The 27405-nt window shown below is 35.8% G+C and overlaps 2 protein-coding genes across 3 annotated transcripts in view; both read right to left on the reverse strand.

Annotated features, from left to right (window-relative positions):
* Positions 1-577: 577 nt before the first annotated feature.
* On the reverse strand, positions 578-14589 carry LOC128187925 (uncharacterized). The gene is made up of 16 exons (XM_052858608.1): positions 14431-14589; positions 13280-13475; positions 13037-13150; positions 12218-12340; positions 11937-12103; positions 10945-11853; positions 7935-9386; positions 6541-7705; positions 6300-6426; positions 5976-6129; positions 5714-5876; positions 4237-5537; positions 2605-4089; positions 1376-2447; positions 1180-1287; positions 578-1087 (listed from the first exon to the last, which is right to left on the reverse strand). The coding sequence occupies exons 1-16, from the start codon at positions 14449-14451 to the stop codon at positions 1077-1079; spliced, it is 8568 nt and encodes a 2855-aa protein (XP_052714568.1). The 5' UTR covers positions 14452-14589; the 3' UTR covers positions 578-1076.
* Positions 14590-15528: 939 nt separating this feature from the next.
* Positions 15529-27405, reverse strand: part of LOC128190251 (active breakpoint cluster region-related protein-like) — a 29693-nt gene continuing 17816 nt past the window's right edge. The window contains exons 12-25 of one of the 2 annotated variants that reach the window (XM_052862227.1): positions 27275-27340; positions 26848-26995; positions 26429-26490; positions 26190-26232; positions 25825-25893; positions 25186-25385; positions 22610-22666; positions 22301-22410; positions 21847-21908; positions 21545-21622; positions 20771-20797; positions 19032-19166; positions 18189-18294; positions 15529-18101 (exon numbers count right to left, since the gene is read on the reverse strand). In XM_052862227.1, coding sequence (XP_052718187.1) covers positions 17855-18101; positions 18189-18294; positions 19032-19166; positions 20771-20797; positions 21545-21622; positions 21847-21908; positions 22301-22410; positions 22610-22666; positions 25186-25385; positions 25825-25893; positions 26190-26232; positions 26429-26490; positions 26848-26995; positions 27275-27340 — 1410 coding nt within the window. In that variant the 3' untranslated portion in view covers positions 15529-17854. The remainder of the gene's footprint in view (positions 18102-18188; positions 18295-19031; positions 19167-20770; positions 20798-21544; positions 21623-21846; positions 21909-22300; positions 22411-22609; positions 22667-25185; positions 25386-25824; positions 25894-26189; positions 26233-26428; positions 26491-26847; positions 26996-27274; positions 27341-27405) is intronic. The other variant, XM_052862228.1, reaches the window with a different exon arrangement.

The following is a 27405-nucleotide window of genomic DNA, read 5'->3' on the forward strand; positions in this document are numbered from 1 at the left end:
GGACAAATAATTACTTAGATACAGGACCTGTAACAAAAACTTTAACCAGGTCCGGACGACGACGCCGGGGGTGTAGCATATGCTCCCCTTGATTTCGTCTCGATGAGCTTAAAAACGATCCAAACTATCAAGACTAATCAGAATGTGTCATATTTTTTACCCTTGATTTGACATATTAAAAAAAGTATATAATTCATTGTATAAAAGGGGCCGCTTTCATATGTTTAGGGATACAACCTTTGAAAATCTTTTTATACAGAATGTATTCTACTACATCGACCAGATATTTTGTATATGGCTCCATAAAACTGATTTTATTATATCTATTGTTGCTCAGGTATGCAATATGACCCATGGGCCTCTTGATAAGTGAAACAGTTGATATTGCAGTTTTTAATATCCAGTGTTTAAAACCAAACTTTGTGTAATTTTCTTTCAGTTTTTAGATAGGCCGACAGTAAGTACTCAACAAAACGATAGATCGTTCAAGTTCCCCACCCTCCAAAAGAAAACCACACTCGTAAAAGAATTCCAATCAGTATCCTCCTCCAAGCATTAAAAAAACCATAGCAACTGATTACAAAATATACAAAATTCTATATTTAAAATATCAAAATTCATAAACAACGATATACAAAAATAATGCAGATAAATATCATTTCTCTCAGCACTCATACGCGATGTAGCAATGAAAGTATATACACAATCTTAATGCGTGCTATTCATTTTCTAGTTATTCATTTACCACATACACTTACTCACAATAAGAAACAATTCCCCTTTTCAGCACTTAGAAACTCGAAGCATTAAAAAGTTGACGGTTTTACATAATCTTAATTTTCTGCAGTGGACAATCACCTGACGAATATCGCAATGAGAGGTACTTGTATGTCCTTTGTATAAGAGTTAAATATACGAAAAGATCACTGTTTACGAGTGCAAAGAAGCACCACTAAATATTGTACATGAGAAAATTTCGGCAAGACACAACGGAAAGCTCTAGATGTTCTAAAACATTCCGTCTGCACATTTTGATATCCATTCAGGTCTAGTTCTTCTTTGGAGCAAACTGATTCTCAATATGGCACTGAAAAAACAATAATAAATGTCAGATTTAGATATAAATTAAAGTTTTAATTAATGAAGAAAAAATAATTTCATACCACGCCATTCACTCACAATTTCTCTCTGGATAGTACATTTGTTCCTGGGCATTCATGCTTCCTCGAACAGAGTTGGTATCATGAAGCATACCAACATTGTCGTATTGTCTGCCATACACTGAACCTGAAATGGTCAAAGTGGTGATAATTATAAGTTCTTTATCAGTGCTGTGAATACGAGAAAATGTCTTATCATCATAAATTCGAATTACCTCGAATACTTCTATCGTCTACTTGGGACTCCCGCTCCAGTTTGGTATCAAAACTATTGAGGAGATATACTCTGCGCAGTGGACCTAATACAAACATAATAGTGGCGTTCATCAGCAAACCTATAGCAATGGCAGGATCACGCATTTTGTATTCTCCCAGCGTGGCAACAATACAAGAAACGACCCAAACTGGAATGCCCAAAGCGAAGATTCCCAGAATCCATCGCACCTCCCTGTGGTTTTTGATCGATCTCCATGACAGGATACCAAGAATGACACTGAGACTTATGATGACCATTATATACACAAGAGACAGAACAAGACCTTCGTCGTAGAAGTCGTCGGGCGTACAACGCGGCCAGAGCATGTTGTTGTATATGACGCGCTCCATTTTTGGTTCTTCCAGGATCAACCACTCAGCATTTATCAAGCACTGAATCAGCACTAGTAAGCATGCAACAAAGAAGAGACCCAAAGGTTTGCCGAGCTTTTTGTAAGAATTAGAATATTCGACTTCCTTCTCTTTGTTTCGCCAACAGTCCACAACCTTAATAAACAAGGCACTGTAACAGATTGCATAGACAAGCCCTAGACAGAATCTTCGGAGACCGCATACTTCTTCAGTGGCGTGTACAATGAAAGCAAACACCATAGCGTACACTAAAACAATTCCAAAGGACAACATGAAACCCAATACTGTTGTTCCACTCTTGAATGGGTAGTTGACCAGTAAGTATATGAAGATGCAAAGAGAAGCAAACACACCAATACCAGCCAAGGTTGCCACAATAATGCCCCATATATCCCTAAATCTATCGTCGATTTCAGGGGCACTCTCTACTTGGATTATTTGTCCTGTCTGGGCATTGACGTAGCTTCCGTCGTCTAGTTTGTAGTAGGACACACCTGGCGTTCCCTCGTGCTCCTGGAAGTACGTTGTTCCGTCTGCGTTTTGACAGACGCATCGACCTCCGATGGGACACAAAGAAGAAGGTGGAGCCCGGGATAGAGCAAAGCTAAAGGCCTGGTAGCGAGTCTTCTGGAGGACCAGTTCCTGCTGGTAACTACCAATCTGAAGAGAAAGAAATCATATTTATACATACTTTATAAACAATCACAATTCACATACCTACATTTAATATTGCATGTATTAAAAAACCCTAAATACAGTTATTCAAATAAGTCTTTCACCTGATGATAACAATGTTACATGCAAGTTGTAAACTTACCTGTTCATACACGAATTGACCCGTCGTTGGATCTCTGTGAAAGTTAAGAATATTATAGCCAACGTCTCCATATCCATCATCATTAAATCTAAAATTGAAGGATTTGTCGCCCAAATCATCTGGCAGGACTCGATACTGAGCATCAGAGATTCCTTTGAAAATAAGATCCAATTTATCATCTTGAAGAGACAGGCAAGAAGAAATTCCCAAGTTTGATGACTTACAGGCTTCAATGCGGTTTAATCCTTGTGCAATCATAAACACGGATATGATGGTGTGAAGTACATATGGATCCTGAGGTATCATTGCATCTGTGATTTTCTCGTTCCCGGTGCATATATTTGTGTAGGTTTTTCTAACAGCGCTAGTGAGAATTCTACATTGGTGCATTGTTTGGTAAATATCTTCAAACCAATCGGTTGGCAAACCGTGGCGATTTTGGAAAGTAAGAGTCTGGAGAAATTCTTTAAAGCTGTTGATGACTTCGGATTTGATTTGAATAGTTAGGGCACCCTGTGCAACATCTTCATAGCCTTTAACAACAGACATATCATTAGCCCACGTGTCGCTTCCAAACCAGATGAATCGTTGGTTCAGACCTTTTTCTGAAGTCGCTTGCAATAGAAGTCTAGCGTGACTGGCTGTTACAAACAGAACAATAACCCTAGCACCAACTCTCTGGTTCAGATTGTCAATGACCGTTTTAGCATCGGCTAATGTGGCATCCGTCTTCATGGATAATGTAAGAGTAGTACAAGTTTTTTTGTTTGCGGATGTATTTTCGAGGAAAGTTTTAATAGCAGATTTTCCATAGGGGTTCTCCGTATAGACGGCCGATATGTAATCCCATCCAAACTGTTTGATGACTTCCGCCATAGCAACTGCTTGAATATTGTCGGGAGGGACAGTTCGGAGGAAGTAATTGTGGATGGTTTTATCGCTGAGTTCCACAGCAGTTGCACTTTGACTCATGCTAGTAATTTTCAAAGGAGACAAAATACTACTGGCTGCGATAGCATTTTGAGAGTTCTTGGCCAAATGCACAATGATGGTCGATGGATCTATTACCTGGCCAACTCCCTCCTCACCACAAAGTCCTTCGCCACTGAGTAAACTATATAAATCCTGTCCTATTCTACCTGGGGTTGAGCATGTGTCTAATGCCAGACCGCCAAGCTTAAGGGTGGCTGGGAGGTTTACATACTGGTTGACAACGTTCAGGGCATAAAAGAATGCCATCAGATTCTGGAAATTTCCTCCAGTGTCTATCTTTCCACAAGCGTAAGGATTATTGGGATCAGATTCGTGAATATCTGACAAGTACACGACATTTAGCTGGTTGTCGGAGGCGTTGAGCATGTACCTGGAAGGCTGATACTCGGGGAAAGGGCAGGTGCAAGACGCAACTCCCTCGCAAGGAGCATACCACTTGGGGTCATATCTTGCGTCTATTTTCAAATAATCAGTATCGTTGTAGCTTCCAACCTGAAAAAATATAATCAAAAGTTTAATTTTTTCGGTGATAAACTTGCAAATTTTTTATATAAATTATCAAAAAATCATATACCTTTAGTATTTAGTTTGCAACTAGTTCCAAAATGTAAGAAGAAAAACCAAGATTAGAATACGTACATCTTCAAGATAATATGTGCCTGGTAGTTCTGGCCTTTCAAGAGGTTCCCATATATGATAACCACGGTCACTTTGTCCAGTTTCTGTGAAAAAGAAGGGCTGCTTAGTGGCATCTATAAATTGCACCTGCTTTGCACCATTAAGTATCTCTTGGCGTCTTTCACCGCTGGTTCGGAAAAGATTGCATACGCCTAGCGTGTTTGGAGGGCAGATTTTTTCGATAGCTTTTTGAGCTCCCATAGCTGCTGATAAAACTGCATTGACAACATAAAGAACATAGCGGTCTTGAACATAATCTTTGGCGCGTGGTAGTCCATATTTTCTCTGAGGACAAGCTGGTTCGTTTCCACCACCCGACAAAGAACAGTTGTAAACAAGTTCATAATATTCATTAAACCAGGGATTAAAGGTATAAGTATCTGGAGTTTTATCTTCTAGGTATCTGTCAAAGAGTGGAAGATCAGCAGTTTCAATATCAAATGTCACCGCAGTTTGATTACGTTTCATGTTCTCTAGGCCTTCCCATATATCTGGATCTTCGCCCCACTTGTCTGTGCCGATAAACCTAAACGTATTTCTGATGTAATAGTCATTTTCAATAACCTTTAAGAATGGTCTTGGGTCATCAACAAAAAGAATAACAACCTTTGCGTCTAGCATGCTACTTAGTTTCTGCAAGGCAGATTTCGCCTCGGTTTCATCCACCGATCCGGTTCGACCAACTGTGATATTTTGGGCAATGCAAATCTTATTTAAAAAGGCCAAACGTGAAAATTCTTCGCGACCAAATTCTCCAACACTGTCAAAAGAATGAATAACTTGAACATGGAAAAGCTCAAATCGTTTTAAATACGAAACAATCGCCCGAGCTTGCTTGTCGTCTGCTGGAACAGTTCTAATGAAATAACGGTATTTTCTTTGGTCCATCAACTTAAGCGTTGTGGCGCCGTAACTTATTTGCGGTATGCTTAGAGAATTCAGAACATCTGCAACACGAATTGAAGACTCGCTTTCGATAGTTCCGATATATGCATCAAATCTAGCGGGATCTAACACGAAGCCGTTGTTTTTCAGTTCAAGATTTTTGCTATGTATGTTTGCAACAAGATTTCCTGCTCTTTCGGGACTTTCACAAACGTCTAATGCAATACCCCCAAGAGTGACCCTTGGAAGAATGTCCTCTCTGCTGTTGACATAATCAATGGCATAATGGAAGGCTTCCACTAGCTGGACGCCGTGTCTATGGTTAATCTCTCCACAAGTGTACGGGGTCGGGCCTTTCTTGTGAACGTCAAATAGACCTGAAAATTAGTAAAGATTGTTTGAAATCTATTTTACAATTTTTTTTAATAATATTTGGAGCTAAATTCAAAGTATCATTTTAACGGAATAAAAATTCTATTAAAATATAATCGTTTTTGTAATTCCTGACAGTCATACTAAATTCACATAAGTAAAAGCTTGAATATATTTTTACCTATCAACATAATGTCTGCAGGAAAATATGTGAACTTTTCTGCTCCGGTGTCTTTGTCGTAGCATACTGCACAATCTCCGACACAATTGGAGGGAATGTTTGCATAATTCTGGATAGGGAAAGTTGCATCAAGTCGTACAGTCTCGTTGTCAAATGTCCCTTGCTAAAAAAAATCAACATCAATCAACATAAATAAATCATGAAAATAAAATGTTGGCTATCATTCTGAACAAAAATGATAGGTAAATTGACATATTCTTACCTGATTTGGCAAGTAGTTATTCATTATAAAAACTTTCATGTTCTTTTGAATCTCTCTTTCATAGAAACGGAAAGCTTCATTGAGAATGTCCGTGTATATTAATTCGTCCATAAACCTGTTAATCACACTATTTGTGTCAACATCCGTCAGATATCTGGAAAAAAAGTCCTTTCTTTATTTAATCCGATTCATCAAAACTAAAACCCAAATCATAATGCAAAGCTATTAGACAACCCAATAAGATGGCTTTAGATACCGGTATCTAAAAAATTCTTTAGAAATACAATATATTTTATGCTTAAAATTTCCATCTGATAGTCTTACTTTGAGCAGACAGAATCATAATTGGCTCCACATTTTAATTGAAGAGTTTCATGGACGCCATGAGCAATGGCTTCGACGGCGTGAATTGTTGGCAAAACAGTGTAATCTTCCACAAAGTCAACAGATGCTGAAACAAACATAAAACTCACTAACTCAGGAAATTCCACCTTTTTTAACAAGTACATTACGGGTAAATCATATACCAATTTTTATAATAATGCAAAGAAAACCATTTACTTACATGAAATGATGGGTCTACCATTTGGGTTTACACATGGTGCTGGGTATTTCCAGTTACCCCCAAGGTTACATTTGAAGAAATGCTGGTAAAAGTCGTAGAACCAAGGGTTGTCTGTATAGGTGTTAGGATATTTGGTGCTAAGGTAGTTTCTGAATTCAGATATGGGTGACTGTGACATGCCAAACATCAAAGTCCGTTCGGCGTAAGCTAACAAATTTAACGGAACATTTGAAATCATTGGATTAGACCAAACTCTATTGGCCATAAAGATGATATTGGATGCAGCATTGTTAGTGATTTTCGCTTTCAGCAGATCCTCAATGTAACGATCTGGATCAGCAAAAACGGCTACGACTCGGCTAGTGGAAGACACGATATACTGAATTAGTTGTTCCATTGTACCGTCGGTTACAAACTCATATGAAGCACCGATGCATATACCCTCGGCTTTAAGATATTCCCGGAATTTATCAAGCGAATCTCGGGCACCCTTTTCTGGAGCGTTCAGGGTAATAATGTATTCAAATCTTAGTAGCTTCGCTGTTTGAGCCATTGCTTTCACAATCATACTATCTGATGGTATTGTTCTGAAGAAGTTTTTGAACTCGGTTTTATCATCTAGAACTGGGCTAGTTGCTCCGGGTGTTACCACATGCATCTGGTACCCTGCTGACCCGATCGTTAAACTATTACTATAGGTCAGCCAATGTGTGAACTTTTGCAGCGGTATTGTGAAACGGCCATTGTCTAAAGGATATACTCCAGCATATAATCCTGATAGAATTGTTGAAGCTCTATGGTCATCCATGCATCCATCAAAACCAATTCCACCTAACTTGACGCCAGGATTAAGCTTGACGGAAGCATTTCTAGAGTTGATTCTCTCAATGGCAAATTTGAAAGCTTCCGTGTTTTGGAAGCCATTCTTGTAGCGAAAGTGTCCGCAAACGTAAGGCAGAAAACCTGGATAGTGAACATCGAAAATCGCCGGAATCATGACGTCTCCGGGAATATACATGTAGTCCTGGTTGTTGAACATGTACAGACATGTGGTGCAAACTTCAGTACAATGTGGTGTGATGGTGGTAGCGAGCACCCCTCCGTAGATTAAAATTTGTCCAGTTTGGATTGACAAATCGTTGGTTTCAAAATTGTAACTGCCAACCTAAATTGTAAATGGTTGCATTTAGGTTCTTAATCTTTAATCAAGAATATGATATTATGATATTATCGTATACTCGTAAATTATACTGTAAAATAAAGATGTGACAAAAGAAATTGAGCAACTTTTATATGATGGAAATCATTTGACTTGCATAGTAGTTTGACATATCAGACAAATACATGTAATTACATGTACATATTTTTTAAAGTTAAAAAGAAGAAATAGTTACCTCCACAAATCCCCCATTTTTGAAATTGTGGTATTTGATAAGAAAATTAGCACTTTCATCTTTCATCCTGAATACTTTTCCTGGCTCGACTTCAAATGTAACTTCATCGAGCTTCTGTAGCAGAACCTGGCCTTTGTTAGCAGCAGTCTGGAAGTTGCTGCAGATCCCACTATAACCCGGCCCACAGTAGTGTTTAAGAGTCTCGTCTATAGCATAAGCAGCGGCATGTACTGCTGCCACGACTGGGAACACAGCCTGAGTGACAGCAATGGTATTGAGCTTGTTCGTGATTGGATTCAGATTGGAATCAGCGCATACCGTCTGATAGGATCTCATATTTGAGGCATCCAAAGAGCAACTATATGCATGCTCATATAATTCTTTGAACCAAGGGTTTGTGGTGTATGTCAGAGGTTGAAGGCCGCTAAGATGTTGGATGAAGCCGCTCATATCTAATGGATCGGCATGGACTGTCCACAACCCATCTGCAATGTCTTCAATGCCCGTCACGTGTTGATATTCTGTCAAGTGTGAGAAAAAGTGAAACATGCCACCACCACTACTTGTTTTAACGGTGGTCAAAAAGCTCCGTAAATCCGTGCTGTTCGCCAGAATAAACACTGGTCTGACATTCATGTCATGCTTGAGATTGTTGAATGCGTCCATCATTTCGCCATCTTCCCCAAAAGAAAAGCGAGAAACGACACATATTCCTTCCTCTGCTGCCAGCATTTTGAAATCTTTGAAGGCTATGTCATGGTACTCATCATTGCTTTGAACAACCTGGACATAGTTCCATCCTAGTCTTTTCAACATAAGAACCACTGCTTTCAAAGTGTAGTAACTCGATGGGAAAATATACCGGTAATATGGATATTCCTGGAGTTTGGTTGATGAAGCGAAATATCCCAAAAGTGGTCTTTCCAGATCATTCATTAGAGATGCTAATGGAAGGGTGTTGAAGAGCGCCTCTGCTCCCATGTAGGCGTCAATTGTGTTTGGGTTTAATGTATTATTTTTAGAAGAATCCACAATGGTACGTCTACGTTGGTGAACCTCTGTAACAAGTAACTTTCCAAGCACAGGACTCATGCAATCATCAAAACCAAGCCCGCCGAGCCTCACGTTTTTTAGTATACCTTTGCTATTTACTTGCTGAATGGCATATAGCATTGCTTCCGACATTATCGTCCCTGATCTGGAGTCTCCAAAGAAAAGTCCACATCGAACGGCCTCGGCGCCAGGGAAGTGAGCAGAGAATACTCCGTTGATGATGATGTCTCCAGGTTGGTATATGTAAGGGTATGAGATTGGTTCTCCTAAACATGGAATGCAGCCAGTGCTGGGACACACGGAGGACGGCGGTGGGCTCAGGGGATTGTCCCTTCCCTCGTCATACATCCGTATTCTGTTACTGAAGATTTCCAGACGCCCGTTCAAATGAGACCCAAGCTGTAAAAACCAGTGACAATATATTGAAGGGGGATATCATTGTTTCTGTGAATCAAATTTCAACAAGAGGCCCATGGGCCACATTGCTCACCTGAGGAACAATAGGTATGATAAAATCAGCTTAATGAAGTCATAATACAAACTATCTGGACAATGTACAATAATACATGTAGATCCTGTATAAATAAAATCCCCCCCATGGATAGTCTTATGTTTATAATCATTAGTCCCTTTTCTAACAGGATGATTTTATAGTCATATCACATGTTGAGTATTACAGTTCTCAAAAAGATCCTTATAACAATTGTTTTTATATATGGGTTATAAACCTACATCAAACTCTGAACCTTCTTGTGAGGCCAAAGAATTGTCCTGGGGCCAAAGTCTTAACAATTATAAAGAATCATCTGGCTGATTAGTTTCTGAGAAGAAGATTTTAAAAGATTTCCTCTACATATTCCTATGTAAAACCTTCAAACCCCCCCCCCAATCCATTGTGGCCCCACCCTACTCCTGGGGTGTTATTATTTTCACAACTTTGAATCTACACTACCTGAGGATGCTTCCACACAAATTTCAGCTTTCCTGGATGATTAATTTCTGAGAAGAAGATTTTTAAAGATTTACTCTATATATTCCTATGTAAAACTTCGATCCCTCCTTATTGTGGCCAACCTTACCCTCGGGGGTCATGATTTTCACAACTTTGAATCTACACTACCTAAGGATGCTTCCACACAAGTTTCAGCTTTCCGTTCTGATTAGTTTCTTAGAAGAAGATTTTTAAAGATTTACTCTATATATTCCTATGTTAAACTTCGATCCTCCATTGTGGCCCCACCCTACCTCCGGGTATTATGATTTTCACAACTTTAAATCTACACTACCTGAGGATGCTTCCACACAAGTTTCAGCTTTGCTGGCTGATAAGCTTACGAGAAGAAATTTTTTAAAGATTTACTCTATATATTCCAATGTGAAACTTCCATCCCCCCATTGTGGCCCTACCCAACTCCCAGGGGTCATGACTTTCACAACTTTGAATTTACACTACCTGAAGATGCTTCAATACAAGTTTCAGCTTTCCTGACTGATGAGGTTTAGAGAAGAAGATTTTAAAAGAAGATTTATTCTATATATTCCTATGTAAAACTACGACCACCCCCCCCCCCCATTGTGGCCCCATCCTACCCTTATGGGTCATAATTTTCACAACTTTGAATCTACACTATCTAAGAATGCTTCCACACTAGTTTCAGCTTTCCTGGCCTAATGGTTCTTGATAAGAAGATTTTTGAAAATTTCTCAATTTTTTTCATTAATTTCTAATTATCTCCCCTTGAAAAAGGACGTTGCCCTTTTTTCACAACTTTGAATCCCCTTTGCCTAGTGATGATTCGTGCCAAGTTTGGTTAAAATTTGCCCAGTAGTTCTTGAGAAGATGTTGAAAATGTGAAAAGTTTACGGACAGACAGACGGACGACAGACAAAATGTGATCAGAAAAGCTCACTTGAGCTTTCAGCTCAGGTGAGCTAAAAATGAAATATTAGTACTCACTCTTCTAAACTTGAATGGCATGCTTCCGGGATAATCATTAAAATTATAAACATCGTAAGTTGGGTCCATAATATCTCCATTGGCGTCAAACTTGACTTTAGCGGGAGCATTATAAGGCTCAAGTCCAACTGATGCTAAGCTTTCAACTCTTTCCTTTTTTGTGTAAGTAAAATCAACGGCCCGCAAATAGTTTTCATAGAATTCTTTAGTCGTCATGGCAGACAAGGCGGCACAAAGACCAGGCGCTCCATTGCATTTGTCCTGATGCGCCTTTTTAAAGGCGTAAGCATAGCCATATACTGCATGAACAGCGGGTTCCACAAACTGGTCCTGGACAAATGAGTTTCGCCTCTCAGATTCGGTCAGTGTTGTACAGGGTGTTTTAGAAGTGAATTTAGGATTGGTATTCCCGGGCAGACGACAGTCGTACTCTGTCATGTACCAATCTTGAAACCACGGATTCTCTTGGGATGGACTGTTCACATCTATTCTAACCCAGTGGTCTTCAAACTCGATGATTTTTCTCGATCCTGATAGAACGGATATTATACCTCTGGGATATTTCTGATTATTGAATCTATCAGACAGGGATATACTATCAGTGAATATCCATTGAAGTTTTCCTGCACCACTGTATCCTTCGGCTCGTTTCAACAAAGCATCTGCAACAGTTGATCCACCCAGGTAAATGACGCCAGTCGCTTTCGTTGATAGAATTTTGGACAAAATTCTATCCATAGCAATTAAACTGACATCGTCTGAAGAGATCGATATTGCCATGGTCAGACACTTGTCAGCGGCTACCAGACGAGGCCTCAGTTCAGCCAACGCTTCCTTACCGTAAGTCTCATCAGTATAAACAACAACTACGTATTTCCAGTTTACTTCGTTCATGAATGCAATTATAGCCTACAAGTAAACATTATATATCATTATAAAAGAACGATATATTTATACTTTGTGGGGTTTTTTGAACTGAAAAGCATACTCACATCCATAAGAGGGCCGTCTGTTGGTACTGTCCTCATGAAATATGGGAAATCCTGTGTGTTACTCAGCTTAGTCGCGGTGGCAAAAGGTGACACTAGTGGAATATTGTGGGCTGTCGCAAAATCACTCAGTTCTACTGCCACTGTACTAGAAGTACCGCCAACCAGTCCTGTACATAATCAGAATAGTCATAAATTACAAAATATTGTTATTAAATAATGTTTCTTTTATATTACATATTTTAATAAAGTGGATACTTTTTGTTTATAAGTAAGGCATTTACCCAGCATAACGTGTGATCCATTTTTGACACAGTCCCTGGACTCCGCACTGAATTGTGGGTACAATTCCTGGGCACTACCAATAGCTAAGGATTTTTGCGAACAATAGTCGTAAACCTTCATGCCTGAAAATTAAGAGAACGTGAATGTTATTTGGATATGCTTAAAACGTGTTTGAGACTAAGTAGAGCTGATGCATTTGCATTTATCTATTATTCTGGAGAGTCAATACGTCATCTACTAAAGATTGCTTTCGGTGGCTTTCTGAAGCTGGACATATTGTTACATACAACATGATCTTGAAGAAAAAGTTGAAATACAGTAAAACATCAATAAAAGAATTTCATATCAATATTAATAGAATAAGGGCCTAACAAAGACTTATAATACGAACAACATAATTTTACTTCGTATACCAATTGATTAAACAAAATATTCTCGTTTAAGGTGCATCGTTCTGAGACTATATTTACTGATAGAATTTTTTTTGGGTGTCCATGAGTTCTATAATTCTTTTTCCAAAGACTCAGGAAAATAAGCGGGGTTTTTTTGGGTTTCATTTGTAGAAAACTGCAAAATCAGAATCGTTTCCGTTTCTAACAGCATTTACTACCACTGAGTGCAGCACAAAAGGAGAAAAAATATGTATCTTATACAAACCCTACTTTATAATATCAAAACAACCTAGTATATGCCATACTTGAATTTTTCTTAAAATTTTGATTCGTTCCGGGTCTAAAAATAAGCCAATCATTATTGCTTTTTAAAATTCAAATATACCGGTATATATATATGCAGGAGTTACGTAAAATGCAGCTTACCTAGTTTAACCCCGGGGACGTAGCTGTCAGTCAAAAACTCTCCATTCAATACTGTGTTCTTTTTGTTCAATCTATCCAAGGCCCAGCGAATTGCCTCGTAGGATTGCATCGTTCCTGTCAATTCAGACAAACGGTTTGTTGGTTTTCATAATGATGTATTTGATGATACATGTACATCAATAATTTCATATTTAGTTAAAATGTACTCTTCTAAAATTTTGAATAGGTAAAAAATAAAACTACCTGTTGAAATATCGCCACACCCGTATCCGTTTGTTCCTATCCTTCTCATAGCAATGATGCCCCCGATCATTGCCTGGGCTCCGTCCTGTATGATGGCGGACTGACCCCCGGCGGAGCACGTGCTTTCTCGCAGAACTGTCGTCTGCGGCTTGGATACGGCGAAAGTGCAGCAGAAGACCAACCAAACACGAAGCATCTGTATAAGATTGTATTGTATATTAAGATAAGATTCTTTCTACTTTGTATTTAATTGCCTTCATTGATCGATCATTTCATACATTGATTTTTCTCTTTGAAAAAATCTGTCAAACGCTTGATTCTTCGTGCCTCATTATAGATCTACACCAAAATAAAAATTGAAAAGAATCTCAGTTGAGTATTCTTCAAAGTTGGCCATGGGATGTACATTTCAAAGTGTTTGCAAAATACATATATATTAAGCTATTACATGTAGTTTGGTTAATCGCAATGTATTCATTTCAACAATCAGTTTTGTAAACTTGATTTCTATAACTTTGGTTATAACTTTTGATTTCACGTTTTAAAGGGAGATAACTCTAAAATCATGAACTTGTTCCAACAGCTCTGTGTCTATTTCTTTTCAGTATGTGACTTTACATTTTACGGTTTCAAAAATAAAACTATTATACTACCAGGAAAAAAGAAAAAAGGGTTGACAATGACAAGAATTATGATGCACGGTAATAAAAAAAACCAATCACTATCATAATGAGAGTCAGTACAAATGCACATGTACACAAGTTTAAAGTTAATCAATGAAACAATTAATGTTAGCAAATGAAAACTATGATGGTTTTTCATCGATTTTTCATAAGAATTAAATTCAAATCAATATTGATCATATTTTATCAATAAACTGTACGGTTGTTAAATCCATCTACAGACACAAAAAAACATGCATACATGGATCATTGATATATCAATTGATATATCCATAATGTCCATTTGTAATCATATTCGATACAATTATAATATAATTTTCAATACATTTAATCAAATGTAACCAATGACTTAATTGAACTGAAGGAGATTTTCTGACTCTGCATCACACCCTTATTTCGACAATAACAAACCGGCTCAAAATGGGACATTCGCCAGTATTTATCTTCTAATTCAATGAAAATCCTCACCTTGAGCTTCTGTGAAATCATCCCTCTAAATTAATTACAAAATCCCTGCCCCTGTAGCCAGGGTATGCGGTCACTAATCGGGTGTAGTAGAATTCCCTACCCTCTCTCGCGTGTTTTGGGTGTCTCGGTGTTTATTTTTAGATTTTCGATCGATACACTACCTGCACATTTTCTATTCATTCAAACCTGTCGGACAAGTTTTCCAACAAGTTATTTTTAACCTCAGTAGGCGGGGCTAACAGGTATTTAATGAAGTCGTCACGGCCGAGATATTTCAATGCAATGATAAATTGTACCAGAAAATTTTAAGCAAATGAAAAAAAAACCCCGCTTTTGATCATTTTGTGATTTCCTAGCAATTTAATTGTTTGAAATCATAACACATTAAATCCATAAACCTATTATTAAAGTTATTGAATAGTGACTTCATAGTCTGTAGTTTAGAGGAAAAAAATTGCTAACTTTTATGCATTACTTTAAGAAACCATTACATAAAAAGCGAGCGATCACAATACTTTTAGAAACCATTTTAAACGGCGCGCGATCACAATTTAAGTAAAAAATAATATAATGTATTAAATTTTATCTATTCTGCTTAACTAAGGTATATCTAATGGCATATAATTTGTAATGTAAATCACAAAGTCATAAAGTCTGCAAATTGAAAAAACAATAAAGCGCTTAAACCAAAACAAGACACGAGAAATTTAACTCTCGCCAATCAGATTTTGGTTATCCGTTAGAAATATCTTAGTGAAGCATAGACAATAATATTGAAAAATGGAAAAAATAAATTTTTTTGCAAATCGTGAACATGTCTTTTAAAACACATCTCACGTATACATTCTAGAGTTATCTACCGTTACCAACATTGCCTAGGAACTTACCATAATTGGTCCCAGGATCGGGGAGGGGATAGGGCTCTGGTGTTAGGACAATATGGCTCCATTGGTCATTTTGTGATTAAGTAACATAATAAAATTTACACGGTAACCGAGACCAATGGAGATTACGTTGTTCGACGCTATTTTTTTGTTTTGTTTTGGTTTCATGAGTTAAGGTTTAATTGTCAAATTGAGAAAGAACAAGATAACAACATTTAACATTATCAATTTAATATTTGATGTTTAAAATACGTCACAAAACACTGATACAGTTAAAGCTGATCAGACAAAGAAACCCCGATACAAAAGCTCCTTTATAGAAAAGACATAAAGGATAGATGGAACAACATCAAACTTTAATATCTACATTACATATAGCATGGGAGGCTCCAAAGATCGGCTTTCACATGAACATTCTTATCATAAAATAACAATTAAAAATCAATTGACAGTTGTGCAAAATTAACAATTGAATAACAAAATCAACAGACACCAAAGCGACTTTCTTTAAGAACGACTCAATATATCTATATATTACAGTATATAACATGTTTTGGCTACATCCATTTAACAAGTCTCCTATTGTTCACTACAATGATATGAGTGTGAGATAAACAGGGGAAAAATGAATAAAAATTCTACAGCTGATGGTTTTGAAAATTACATTAAATAGTATAATGCATACATCTTACACACATGTTCTGTAAATAGGATATGTAATGCAATTTAAACAGATTCTTTTTTTTACTAATGGCGATTATTTAATACATGTATTACTAAATGCAAATTTGAAAAAAAAAAAAAACTTTTGCCATTCTTGATATGAAACACCCTAATATTTTTACGGTACACATACAGGTACATGTATATAGCCATTAAATTTTGATTATTGTGAGAATAAGTAGTTTAAATATAATTTAAACAAAAAATTTTAAGCACTGTTTGATATGATATGCCTATGAAAACACAACAGTACTATAGAAATTATACCGAATTCTTGCCTATTAATATAGAAATACTGATCCTCTACTGATATTTTCCACTCTATGAAAGGAACTCTCCAATCAGAGCCTTTTTTCTGTATATATCTTAAGTTTATTTGAAGATTGAAAAAAAAACCCAAAACTATTCATGCATGAAAATGGAGCATTAAAATACCGTAGTTCTATGGTGGTCATTTTATCAACTATTTCTGATTCACATAAATTATGGATAATTGCTATTAATAGTAAAAAAAAAATCAGAAATGAAAAAAAAAATCATGAACCTTCTAAACCTGGATTACATATTTTTCGATATGAACCTGATGATCACATACATGTATTGCACAAATAAGATAAATGTACTGTCTACATCAATACATTTACATACCCTGATAAATCAAACATAAAAATCAGGATCATTTTTGTAACAATGATGGTAAGAACATATATATTCATATAGCAAAACATTTTGGTTTCCTTTGCATGTCAATACATGTACTATTGTAAGGAGAGGACAAAAATAGGCCATGCCTGCTGTCCGATCCTATCTTATCTTGATATGAAATATTGTTTAAACTCTAATGTATTATTGTTTGACGTTGGTTTTAACTTTACACATTAACCAATATCTCTATGGCAATATATATATATATATATATATACAAACTGGAGAAAAAAATCCAATATAGTACCATGGTCCACTGATATTAATTCTCCATTTTTTTTTTACTACTATGAAACACTATACCTAACATGCAAATCTGGTCCATCAGATTTTTGTTAATAAATTAAAAAAATAATTCCTTTTAAAATAGTTATCAAAATTAATGAATTTTCTATAAACAACACACACATATACATGTTTAAATTTATACTCATGATAAAATTTTACAGCATTGATGTTCCTTATGGTACATATTGGTACAGGTTTTTGACGGGCATTGATTCTACGAAGGCAAATATATATATACACACACACCCGAGATTCATTTCAACTACCAGTACATATACTTGGTTTTGTTGGAATCTCTCTCTCTCTCTCAAAAATTGATAGATGATACTCAACATAATATCCAAGATGCCTCTATAATTCTTTTACAATGTAATACTGGATTTTGCATATTATGGAATAAAAGAAACGGTGGGGGGGGGGGGGGGGGGGGGATAAGTCAAAACTTTATGAATAAATTGACATCATTTACATCCACACCTAAAAGCACCATTATTGAACTCCCAATATGGGGTTGCATAGTTCATATATTATAGATTGTCTTTTCATTTTTTTTTTCAAATGTCATGGTTTTATAAACAAAATGAAAGACAATGATAATTTCCAATTCAAACTGCATGTTCTCTACTGTTCAAAAAGAAAATTCAACAAACTGATGGTTTTCCAGATCAAGTTTTAAATACAATAAACATGTACTTTATACAATAACATAAGATTTTAAACATATTCATCAATTACATTACTGGTAATTTTATTAACTTTCATCTTCCACTGATCCACCCTTTTCTCTCTATCTGTAATACTACACTCCCATGTCATCCACTCTTCTACACCAGTCTGTCATCCCCGTGCATTTCAATCGTGGAGGAATCGCATCGTCGGATGTTCCGCCCGCTGGCTGCTAGCTGCAGGAGGAAATAGAGCACCCCTGCCTGTAGGAACACGTCCTGGGCGTCCTGCATCAGCTGGGAGGGGGTCTGGTGGTCACTGACTGCTGGGTGGAGCAGAGTGGGGCCAAACACTGTAGACAGGTTACTGAGGGACATCTTATTCTTATCCTCATGTTTACTGACTCTGTAACGAATATGTAAGAATTATTTTGAGGCACATATAATTATATGTCATGAGTTCAAATTTATTTACTGTACTGGTTTGAGATACCTGACTAAATGCTCCACAATGGCCACAATACAGTAATAGTTCTCATTCGGTAGGTCATGTAGCAGTTGAAGAAAGACTTTTTCTTTAGCATCTCCATCGTGCAAACCTGAAAAGTAGAAATCCAGTGACGTAAAATCCACTTTCCTCCTAGCTGTGGTATGACAGACATACTCTTGTGGGTAATTTTTGTGACCCATCCAAAAGTTACATACTGTATAGAATCAGAGAGGAATTTTCTGAGTGGAAAATAAGATAGTTAATGACCCTAGCTGTTTGGTGATTGCAAAACTTACTAAGCATATGACCCCCCCCCCCCCCCATTGCTCACCTGAGCAACAAATATCATCAGATGAAAGTATAATGCTAACTAAGCTTTATTGTATACAAAACAATCAATGACATGTCTTAATTTTTCTAGCTTCCAATGGCCCCTTTCCTAGCCCCTGGGGACATAATTTAAACAAAATAGTTTTGATATTACAAGCTATTTGGTTATTGAGAAATGGGTTTTTAAAACATATTCGACCCTATTTTCATTCTCTCCTTTGAAAGAGGCCTGGTATGTTATTTGAAAGAATTACTTGAAAAACATTTACTTTGTGGCAATTATTGAACAAGGTAATGAAGAAGAGGTTGAAAATGTAAAGCATTTACAGATTGACAGATGAAGACCCGGAAAAAAGGTGATCAGAAAAGCTCACTCTAGCTTCCAGCTGAAGTGAGCCAAAAATAGTTGTGCTGTGATAAACCATGTTCCAAAGAACATGTACGTAGAAATCAATGAATCTTTCAAACAAATATAGTTAGAGATATTACTCTCAGTACCCGAGGTAGTGTACATACCGATTGAATCTACAAACTGCTTGTAGCTGGCCTCAGAAAAGAGAGGCTCTGGGAGCTCCCTGAAGTACAATTTGAGAACCCCAGTCACAGCATGAATATCACTGTCTCCAAGGAGATTAACCCCAGCCTTCAAATCTATCAACAAAAAGATACTGATTGTAAGAAACTTGAAATAGCTTGAATATCATGTGATGATGAGATAATAGATCTATTAATTATATATAGTTATTAGTCAGTATTAAATAAAAAGGCAACATTCTGATTTACTACCTAAAGCACAATCCATGTTATACAATGCACAGAGCACTAACACATATTTATATGTATAATTAAAGAAAACATGCACACAATGTTGATTTGCAATAACATAATGAATATTGGTTACAAAACTTTCCTTTTAATACACACACTGCCAATTAATGTTTATCAAATCAGAGCTTTCATTCATCTATCTACTGAACATTACACACTATCAGATTATACATAATGCATTAGTTTTAGATTTATTTTTCTTCATTCAAAACCTCATTAAAATATTGTCAGTTTTACACCATGATAACAAATATGTACACGTCTCATCCGGCATGACACTCCTAGAAACCTGCATGTCTATAACACGAAATCCTTCAAATCTCAAGTTTCTTTTTTGAAGTTTATTTTGGTTAAACAATTTTCTCACATTAGAAGCTGGAAGAATTAGATAGTTAAAGAAGGCAAAAGAACTCGAGTGGCAAAGTGGATCAAAGTACATTTATTTTAGAGAGAGTCTGAAATGTTTGTTTTCTTTTAACAAATGCATGTATATAACAAATTTCTTTAATTCCAACCCTAGAATTAGAATACATATCCGTATTGATCAAAAGACTACAAATGATGATAAAATGTCAATTTTGGGTCTCATATCTCTAAAATGTGTTGAAAAAATTATTAATTTTGTATTTATAACAGTACCAGTATTTAATAGATTCCTTTTGTTTTAGGCCGTGAAAATTGCTGTCTGAAAATCATGCTCGCCAATATACATGTACATGTGCTCATATGTCCCTGAAGAATTGATTTACGGGTACATGACAGAAAAAAAGCAATAACAAGATGGAGATGCAGAAAAAAAAAATATATATATATACAATTAAAAAATATATATACTGTATACGTAATAAGGCATGTTAAGAAAGTTGTGATTTACATCTGATGATTGGATGATTTCAACAATGTTGAAATTCTTCATGTACAATACAAAAATATGACATCAAATGAAATGGTATATTTTTAGATACTATTTTGGTAAAGTGATTACATGTATAAGTAATTGCATCTGAAAACCAGCTGATATAGAAAAACAAAGTACCAGGTAATACTGCTGGATAATGTTAAAAGGGTCCAAATCCCACCAGCTATGTTTGCATAGTTAATGTTCCATCACAACGCACATAATAAATGGAAAATCCAACAAATACTCTTCTCTATTTAGTGAATTTTAAAACCATAATTTGACTTTCTAACCTCACTACAGTTATCATGAAGGTGTATCGTTTCCTCCATGATAAAGATATAATCATTATGAGTTGTCTATCAGAAACATTGAACTCTAAGCAAGCTAACTCCATCATTCATACAAAAGTCAAATGCACAGTAGCAATGATGTGATTATTGAAGCCTGTGATTGCCGTCAGACATAGGAGCATTCATTGAACAGCTAATTGTAGATATTATAAGACATAAAAAAGAAAGATATTTACAGACTGGCACCCATTTACTGTCTAAATCTGAAAATGGTGGAGAGAGTGGTCAGCTTATAAGTGGATATATATATTTTTCATACTACACACTCACAGTGTACGTATAAACAAATCCAATCAAATTTAATCCACAACTTCTGAAACTGATTTTCTATATTTGTCTCTGGGAGCATATGATATATATATAATGTCTTTGTATTTTCTTTTAATTACACATATATATATGTAAGCATTACAACCTAAATGTTGATATTGAATTTCATACCTTCAATGGGTAATTTAGAAAATATACCATAGATATTTTAAAGATTCAAAATCCATTGAAAGACACTGTGTTCAAATATTTACAATGTTATATGTGTATTTTATATATAGTTTATGGAGAAATGTAGCTGCATTATCAGAATATCATACATGTAGATTATTAAATACACATGTAATACATGTATACCTGGTAAGCAATAGTACAGACATAAAAACATGTACAGTCCACTATATAACTGAATTATTCATATAGTTGGCATGTTATTCAATTAATCGTTATGTTCGTGAAGTTTACAATAATATACCATTAATATACCATAACCTATTATTCTTATACATTGTATTTATATAAATATATTTACTTCTTAATTCTATCTAGAACTACGCATGACATTGTACTGTATTTGAAAGTAAAAAACAAGAAGAAGGCCAACTGCAGAGATGAAGAGATCCCCAAACTGCTGTGTTCTGTTTGGTATATGTAAACTTTGTAAAGAATAAATGTTTTACTTTTGTCAAAGGCTTTCTTGATCCTCTGGATCTCAGAGGTCACTCCAGATATTCTGTACACTCCAATTTCCTCCATCCCTTTAAAAAACACAAAGCAAATTGATCACCTATCCAAACAATTTCTAATGTTCTGTGAACAGTTCAAACCTTTATTACCAAATTATCTCTTTGCCTATCCAGGTTTGGGAAATATTTTGCATTGTAGTATAAGTTTTCTCAAAGCTTAAATTTGAACATTGAACATGTATCAAAAAGAATTGTTAACCAATCTAATCAACAAGTCTTAAGTAGCCTGTACTTGCCTCTAGCCTCAACTTCCTTTATGCATGCGGTGACAAAACTTGGAATTGTTTTTCGTTCACGACTTTAAAAAAAAAAAACGTCAATGGATTTTAAGCATTTCAACATCACATCATCGTCTGAGTAAGTTACAGCATACAGCATGTTATAGAGTTACAATGTCATCATGCAAGAGTCTTGATCACATTTCATTTACTTGTCATAGAATTCTCTTCATCAACACTGATGAATAATTATATTAAGTAAATGTGTATTAAAATATAAAAACTGAGAACAAAGCCAATCAGATCTTAATTATGACAATCAAAAATTGATATTACATTAATGAATATTTGTTGTGTTCACTTCTGTGAGAAGTTTACAAACTGATCCTTATGATAAATTAAATATCACATTTATTTAATGAATTTTTATAACATGATTGTTCATAATAGTCTTTAACCAATCGAATCTTACTTGCAGACTATTCCAATCTTTGTTCCGAATAGTCCCCCCTGGATTTTGGAGGGAGACCTCTTGAGAGTTTTGGTGGCTGGAGTGTGCCTGACTGAGATCATCAGAGATAACTGTGGGGAAAAACATCTCAATGGATCATGCTTGATAAACTTTTGAACTCTTGGGCTCAAAGCTAGTGTACTGGTACATTGTATGTTGCTATCCCTTAGTATCTGACACAACATCCATTTATCTGACTGGTATTTACACTAATATTTCCATGAATTAATTGATGAAAGAATGTTTTCATGAAAATAATGATATATATACCGTGTTCATGCTTATCTTCTGCTCTTTGAAACTGCTACTCAGCCAAGCCCTGCTCAGCTGAAAAGAAAACAAGAGGCCCATGTGCCACATTGCTCACCTGAGGAACCATAGGTATGATGAAATCAGCTTAATGGAATCATAATACAAACTGTCTGGACAATGTTGTATAAATGTAGATCCCGTATATATAAAAATCCATTTTTCCCCTTGGATATTCATATTATTATTATCAATAGTCCTTTTTCTGATAGGATTATTTTTTATAGTCATAACACATGTTGAGCATTGCAGTTCTCAAAAAGATCTGAAACAATTGTTTATGTATATGGGATATAAACCTACATCAAACTCTGAACCCCTTGTGATGCCCAAGAATTGTCAAGGGGCCAAAGCCTACACAATTTAAAAGAATCGCTCGGCTGATAAGTTTCTGAGAAAAAGATTTTTAAAATTTACTCTATATAATATATAAATATATATATATAAAATTTTTACCCCCATTGTGGCCCCACCCTACCCCCAGGGGTCATGATTTTCACAATTTTGAATATACATTACCCAGGGCTCAAGGTAGACTTTTGGACAAAGTCGCCAAATGACACCCTACTTCGAATTTAACTCGTCATTTTCAAATTCAGGTCGCTAGTAGTAAAACTTTGTGTAGCATTAATATATCTGCATATTTTCTCTCTGACATTAAAGCTGAACACCGCTTGTAAATAGGCACTGTCACACAGGTACCTGGTATATAAACCCTTAGATTTCGTTACACCCGATTGCACACCTGAAACTCGTGGCCGAAATGAAGTATTCCTTTCGTAGTCTTTGGATTTTATGCATTAATTCTTATTTTATGTGCACATTCTGTTTGTAAACTATATTTTGACCAGTTAATTTGACGTTAGTATTCTCCTGGCTTGAAAAAAGTGCGTAGAAGTTGATAATTTCATCGCGACCAAGTAACACGGCAAGGCAAGATGTACATCTACACAGGTGAGACCTCTACAGCGAAATACAACCTGTAAACAGGTCTGCAGATTATATAAGGGTTGTAGGGATAACGGTGGTGAAAGAGAAATATGGCGGACAGTGCCTATTTATGAGCGGTGTTCAGCTTTAAATATACTGTAGAAAATAATAAAAGAAGTATATTGTTGAAAAGGTTTTTATTTATTGCATGTTTCACATCTGGCCAAAAAAAAAATTATTTCCATCGATCCAGTCATATCCGTCAAAAATGACACATCACATGATATTTTCTGACACTAGTAGTTTTTCTTTTACATCGATTCTAGGGAGTCTACTAAATCTCCAAAATTGTACATTGTTTTGAGTGGATACGTAAAAGGAATACCTCGTACGAAGTTTTATCACATTGGCGTAGCAAAATAAGTTTACCTTCACATTATGTTAAAGTCTCACAAATGTTACTAAACATATTTGTCTCATGCAGTTTTGCATATAAATCTTCCATTGGACAAAGTCTCTTCTATGTATAGATGAAACATGCCACGTTGTTTAAATAGTTCGCCATTTTGTTCATTTTGAAAGATTTTTGAACCCGGTGTAAAAAATTTTTAAACGAACCAGGCGGATATTTTTGGTCACCAAATGGCGACTGGCTTTTAATTTAAGTCGCAAAACCTGAATTTAAATTGCATATGTGACCTATTTAGTCGCAACTTCGAGCCCTGTTACCTGAAGATGCTTCCACACAAGTTCAGCTTTCCGGGCTGATTAGTTTCTGAGAAGATGATTTTTAAAGATTTACTCTATATATTCCTATTAAAAAAATTCCGATTCCTCATTGTGGCCCCACCCTAAACCTAGGGGTCATGATTTTCACAACTTTGAATCAACACTACATGAGGATGCTTCCACACAAGTTTCAGCTTTCCTGACGAATCAGTTTCTGAGAAGAAGATTTTAAAGGATTTACTCTATATATTCCTATTTAAAAATTCGCCGCCCCCCCCCCCCCCTTGTGGCCCCTACCTACCCCCAGGGGTTATGATTTTCACAACTTTGGACCTACATTACCTGAGCATGCTTTTACACAAGTTTAAGTTTTCCTGGCCAAATGGTTCTTGAGATGAAGATTTTTGAAAATTTCTCAAAAATTTTCAATAATTCCTAATTAACTCTCCTTGAAAAAGGGCATTGGTCCTTAATTTTCAAAACTTTGAATCCTCTTTGCCTAAGGGTGCTTTGTGCCAAGTTTGGTTGAAATTGGCCCAGTAGTTCTTGAGAAGATGTCGAAAATGTGAAAAGTATACAGACAGACAGACGACAGACAAAATGTGATCAGAAAAGCTCATTTGAGCTTTCAGCTCCGGTGAGCTAAAAATGATATACTAATATTGTTTTGGAGTTTATACAAATTTCATAAGTAACCAATTGGGTTTGTGTCAGAGTGCTGTTTGGCATCACTTTTTCTCCAATAAAAGATATCAGTTTGTTTGCTTGAATCACACTTTTATCATGTAACAAATTACAAGTCACAAAAATCATGTCACAAGTCATAATTTATTTTGGGATATGACATTGTGTGTGTGTGCGGTGGTTAGGGTTTCTACCTCTAGAGCACTCCTCCCGATCAGTTCATCCTCCCCCTCCCTGTTGACAGTGTAGCACAGTATCCTGAGGGTCTGTGATCCCTCCAGCTCCAGCTCAAAGTCCTGGTCCCAGTTCGGCTCCGTGCTGTTAACACAAGGCCTGGTCTTAGCTTGCATGAAGAAGTAGCCATAGGAGTCTAGATGGAGTTGAACATATGTGTCTGAAATCCAAGATAGGGCTTTACTTTATATAAATCAAAGTACTGGTGTGAACATAGCCAGTCCAATGTCCAATGATCACATGCTCATGACACACTTGATTTTAAATACTATTGAATCTGGAAAGCTTAACAAGAAACTTTGTTAATGGTTAAAAAAATAACCAATTTCATGCTCAAGCTTGGATACCAATTTAATGACTATTGAATGAACATTTCAATATGGTACAGATTGACATCAATATGAATTATTCTGGAAAAACTGACCTGTTTATTTTATGGTATTAACAATACATCACATCCCGAAGATGACATTAAAAAGCATTCATGGAAGCAGAAACCCCAAAAACCTTCATTATGCTCTTTTTTCTTCAACAGATTTTGAATTAACCAAAAGTAAATGAATAGTAATGAAATGATTTGCATAACTTTCTCTACATACCACAGGGACTTTCCAGTCCATCTAACTTGTGGATGGTGACATTTAGAGACCCATTCAACATCTCATCATCTGAAATAAAAAATTGGTTCTCATGTCACATTCTTGACTTGAAAATTTAATAGTTTTTTACATGTATACAAAGTCATGAAGCAATTAGTCTAGATAGACAAGTTCAAGGAGGTACGGTAATTGATTTAAACCTTATCAACAATAAGATAATTAAGATAAGAAATGGCTGGGTTTTTTTTTAAATGATTTTAATTTTCCTTATAAATCAGCTATGTTGCTTTACTTAATTAAAATCAGAGACATAAATAACTAATTACCGGTAATGTTATTTATGTCTCTGATTAAATATGACATACCTTTCTTCATCAAAACGCTCCCAATGTTGTTGACTTGGGGAAGCTGAATAAGATGCAATAGAAGAGATTGAAAATTTCAGAATTTATAAATTTAATTAAAATTTCATTTACATACATTCACAGGCTCCTATACAATATTCTGCACTCAAACAATAGGACAACCAAACCACAGTTTAGTTTTTACATTAAAAGCAATGTGTAACAGGTTTTTTTCTTCAATGATTGGAATGTTCACATACCTGTTTGCTCTCATTGATCTTCGCTTGTACATCATGGCCACTTAGCTGCCTGATAATTCCACCTTTTTAGAAAAGACAAATAATTAGCACATAAATCAAAAATTCAAAATACCGGTAAATTAAATTATTGACATTTTTCTAAATTTAATCACCTTTTCACATTTCTTAGTAGGACTTTTTTTCAATTCATGGTTCGACAGTTTCCCATGCAATAAGAAGATACCTTGATATTTGTCTCTAAGCTCTACTAGCATGTCAAATTTACAAATTACTGGCACATTCCTTTTAGTTAATAAACATTAAAATTCATTAATTTGATTTAAATCAAAATGTTGTTATTCATGAAATGTCTACATTTTAAAGGACTTTGACAAGTGGAGTGTTTTGGACCTGGCGTAGATACATAGCTGGGAGCTTACCATGATAGTGGTTCTGTTGAGCCAGTACAGCATCCCTCCATTCCTCTCGTTCATAATCCGTAGACAGCAGAATGCAGTGATTTTTTGAGTCCTCTCTTGTTGTGAATTGTAATGGCAGATGAGGTGATGCAAGGATTAAAGCAGCTTCCTAAAAGACAATTTTAATCCTCTTCAAATGAAAATTTCAAGATTTACAAGAGGAACATGGTAATAAAAGAAATGGAAAATCTGTTGACTTTGTTTATCATCAATGCACAAAGAAAACCTGTATAAATCGTGTCTAAACTCCATTTCATTTGTCCAGACAGGCATTCATTTTTCATCACATCAAACTGATCATTCCAACTCCAAATACTCCTCCCAACACTTGAATTTATACAGCTTTAACTGTGTAACAAAATGAAAATATCGTTTTTAATAATCATACCTGCTCTTCAATTTTCTTTTTCAATTTTTCCATGGTCCTTGTTCCAGAGGATAACCAAGATGTTCTCTAAAAAAAACAAAAACCAGGAAACAATATTTGTGCAATATCTTCATTTATGCACACAAAATATT

Source organism: Crassostrea angulata, chromosome 6 (assembly GCF_025612915.1).
Source record: "Crassostrea angulata isolate pt1a10 chromosome 6, ASM2561291v2, whole genome shotgun sequence".
Lineage (NCBI taxonomy): Eukaryota > Metazoa > Mollusca > Bivalvia > Ostreida > Ostreidae > Magallana > Magallana angulata.

Coding starts and splice junctions, on each gene's coding strand:
- LOC128187925 (XM_052858608.1), bottom strand. CDS start 14,451: ATGATTTCACAGAAGCTCAAG. Junction 13,151..13,279: donor GTGTGGCGATATTTCAACAG/GTAGTTTTATTT, acceptor CTGAATTGACAG/GAACGATGCAATCCTACGAG. Junction 4,090..4,236: donor GCACATATTATCTTGAAGAT/GTACGTATTCTA, acceptor ATATTTTTTCAG/GTTGGAAGCTACAACGATAC.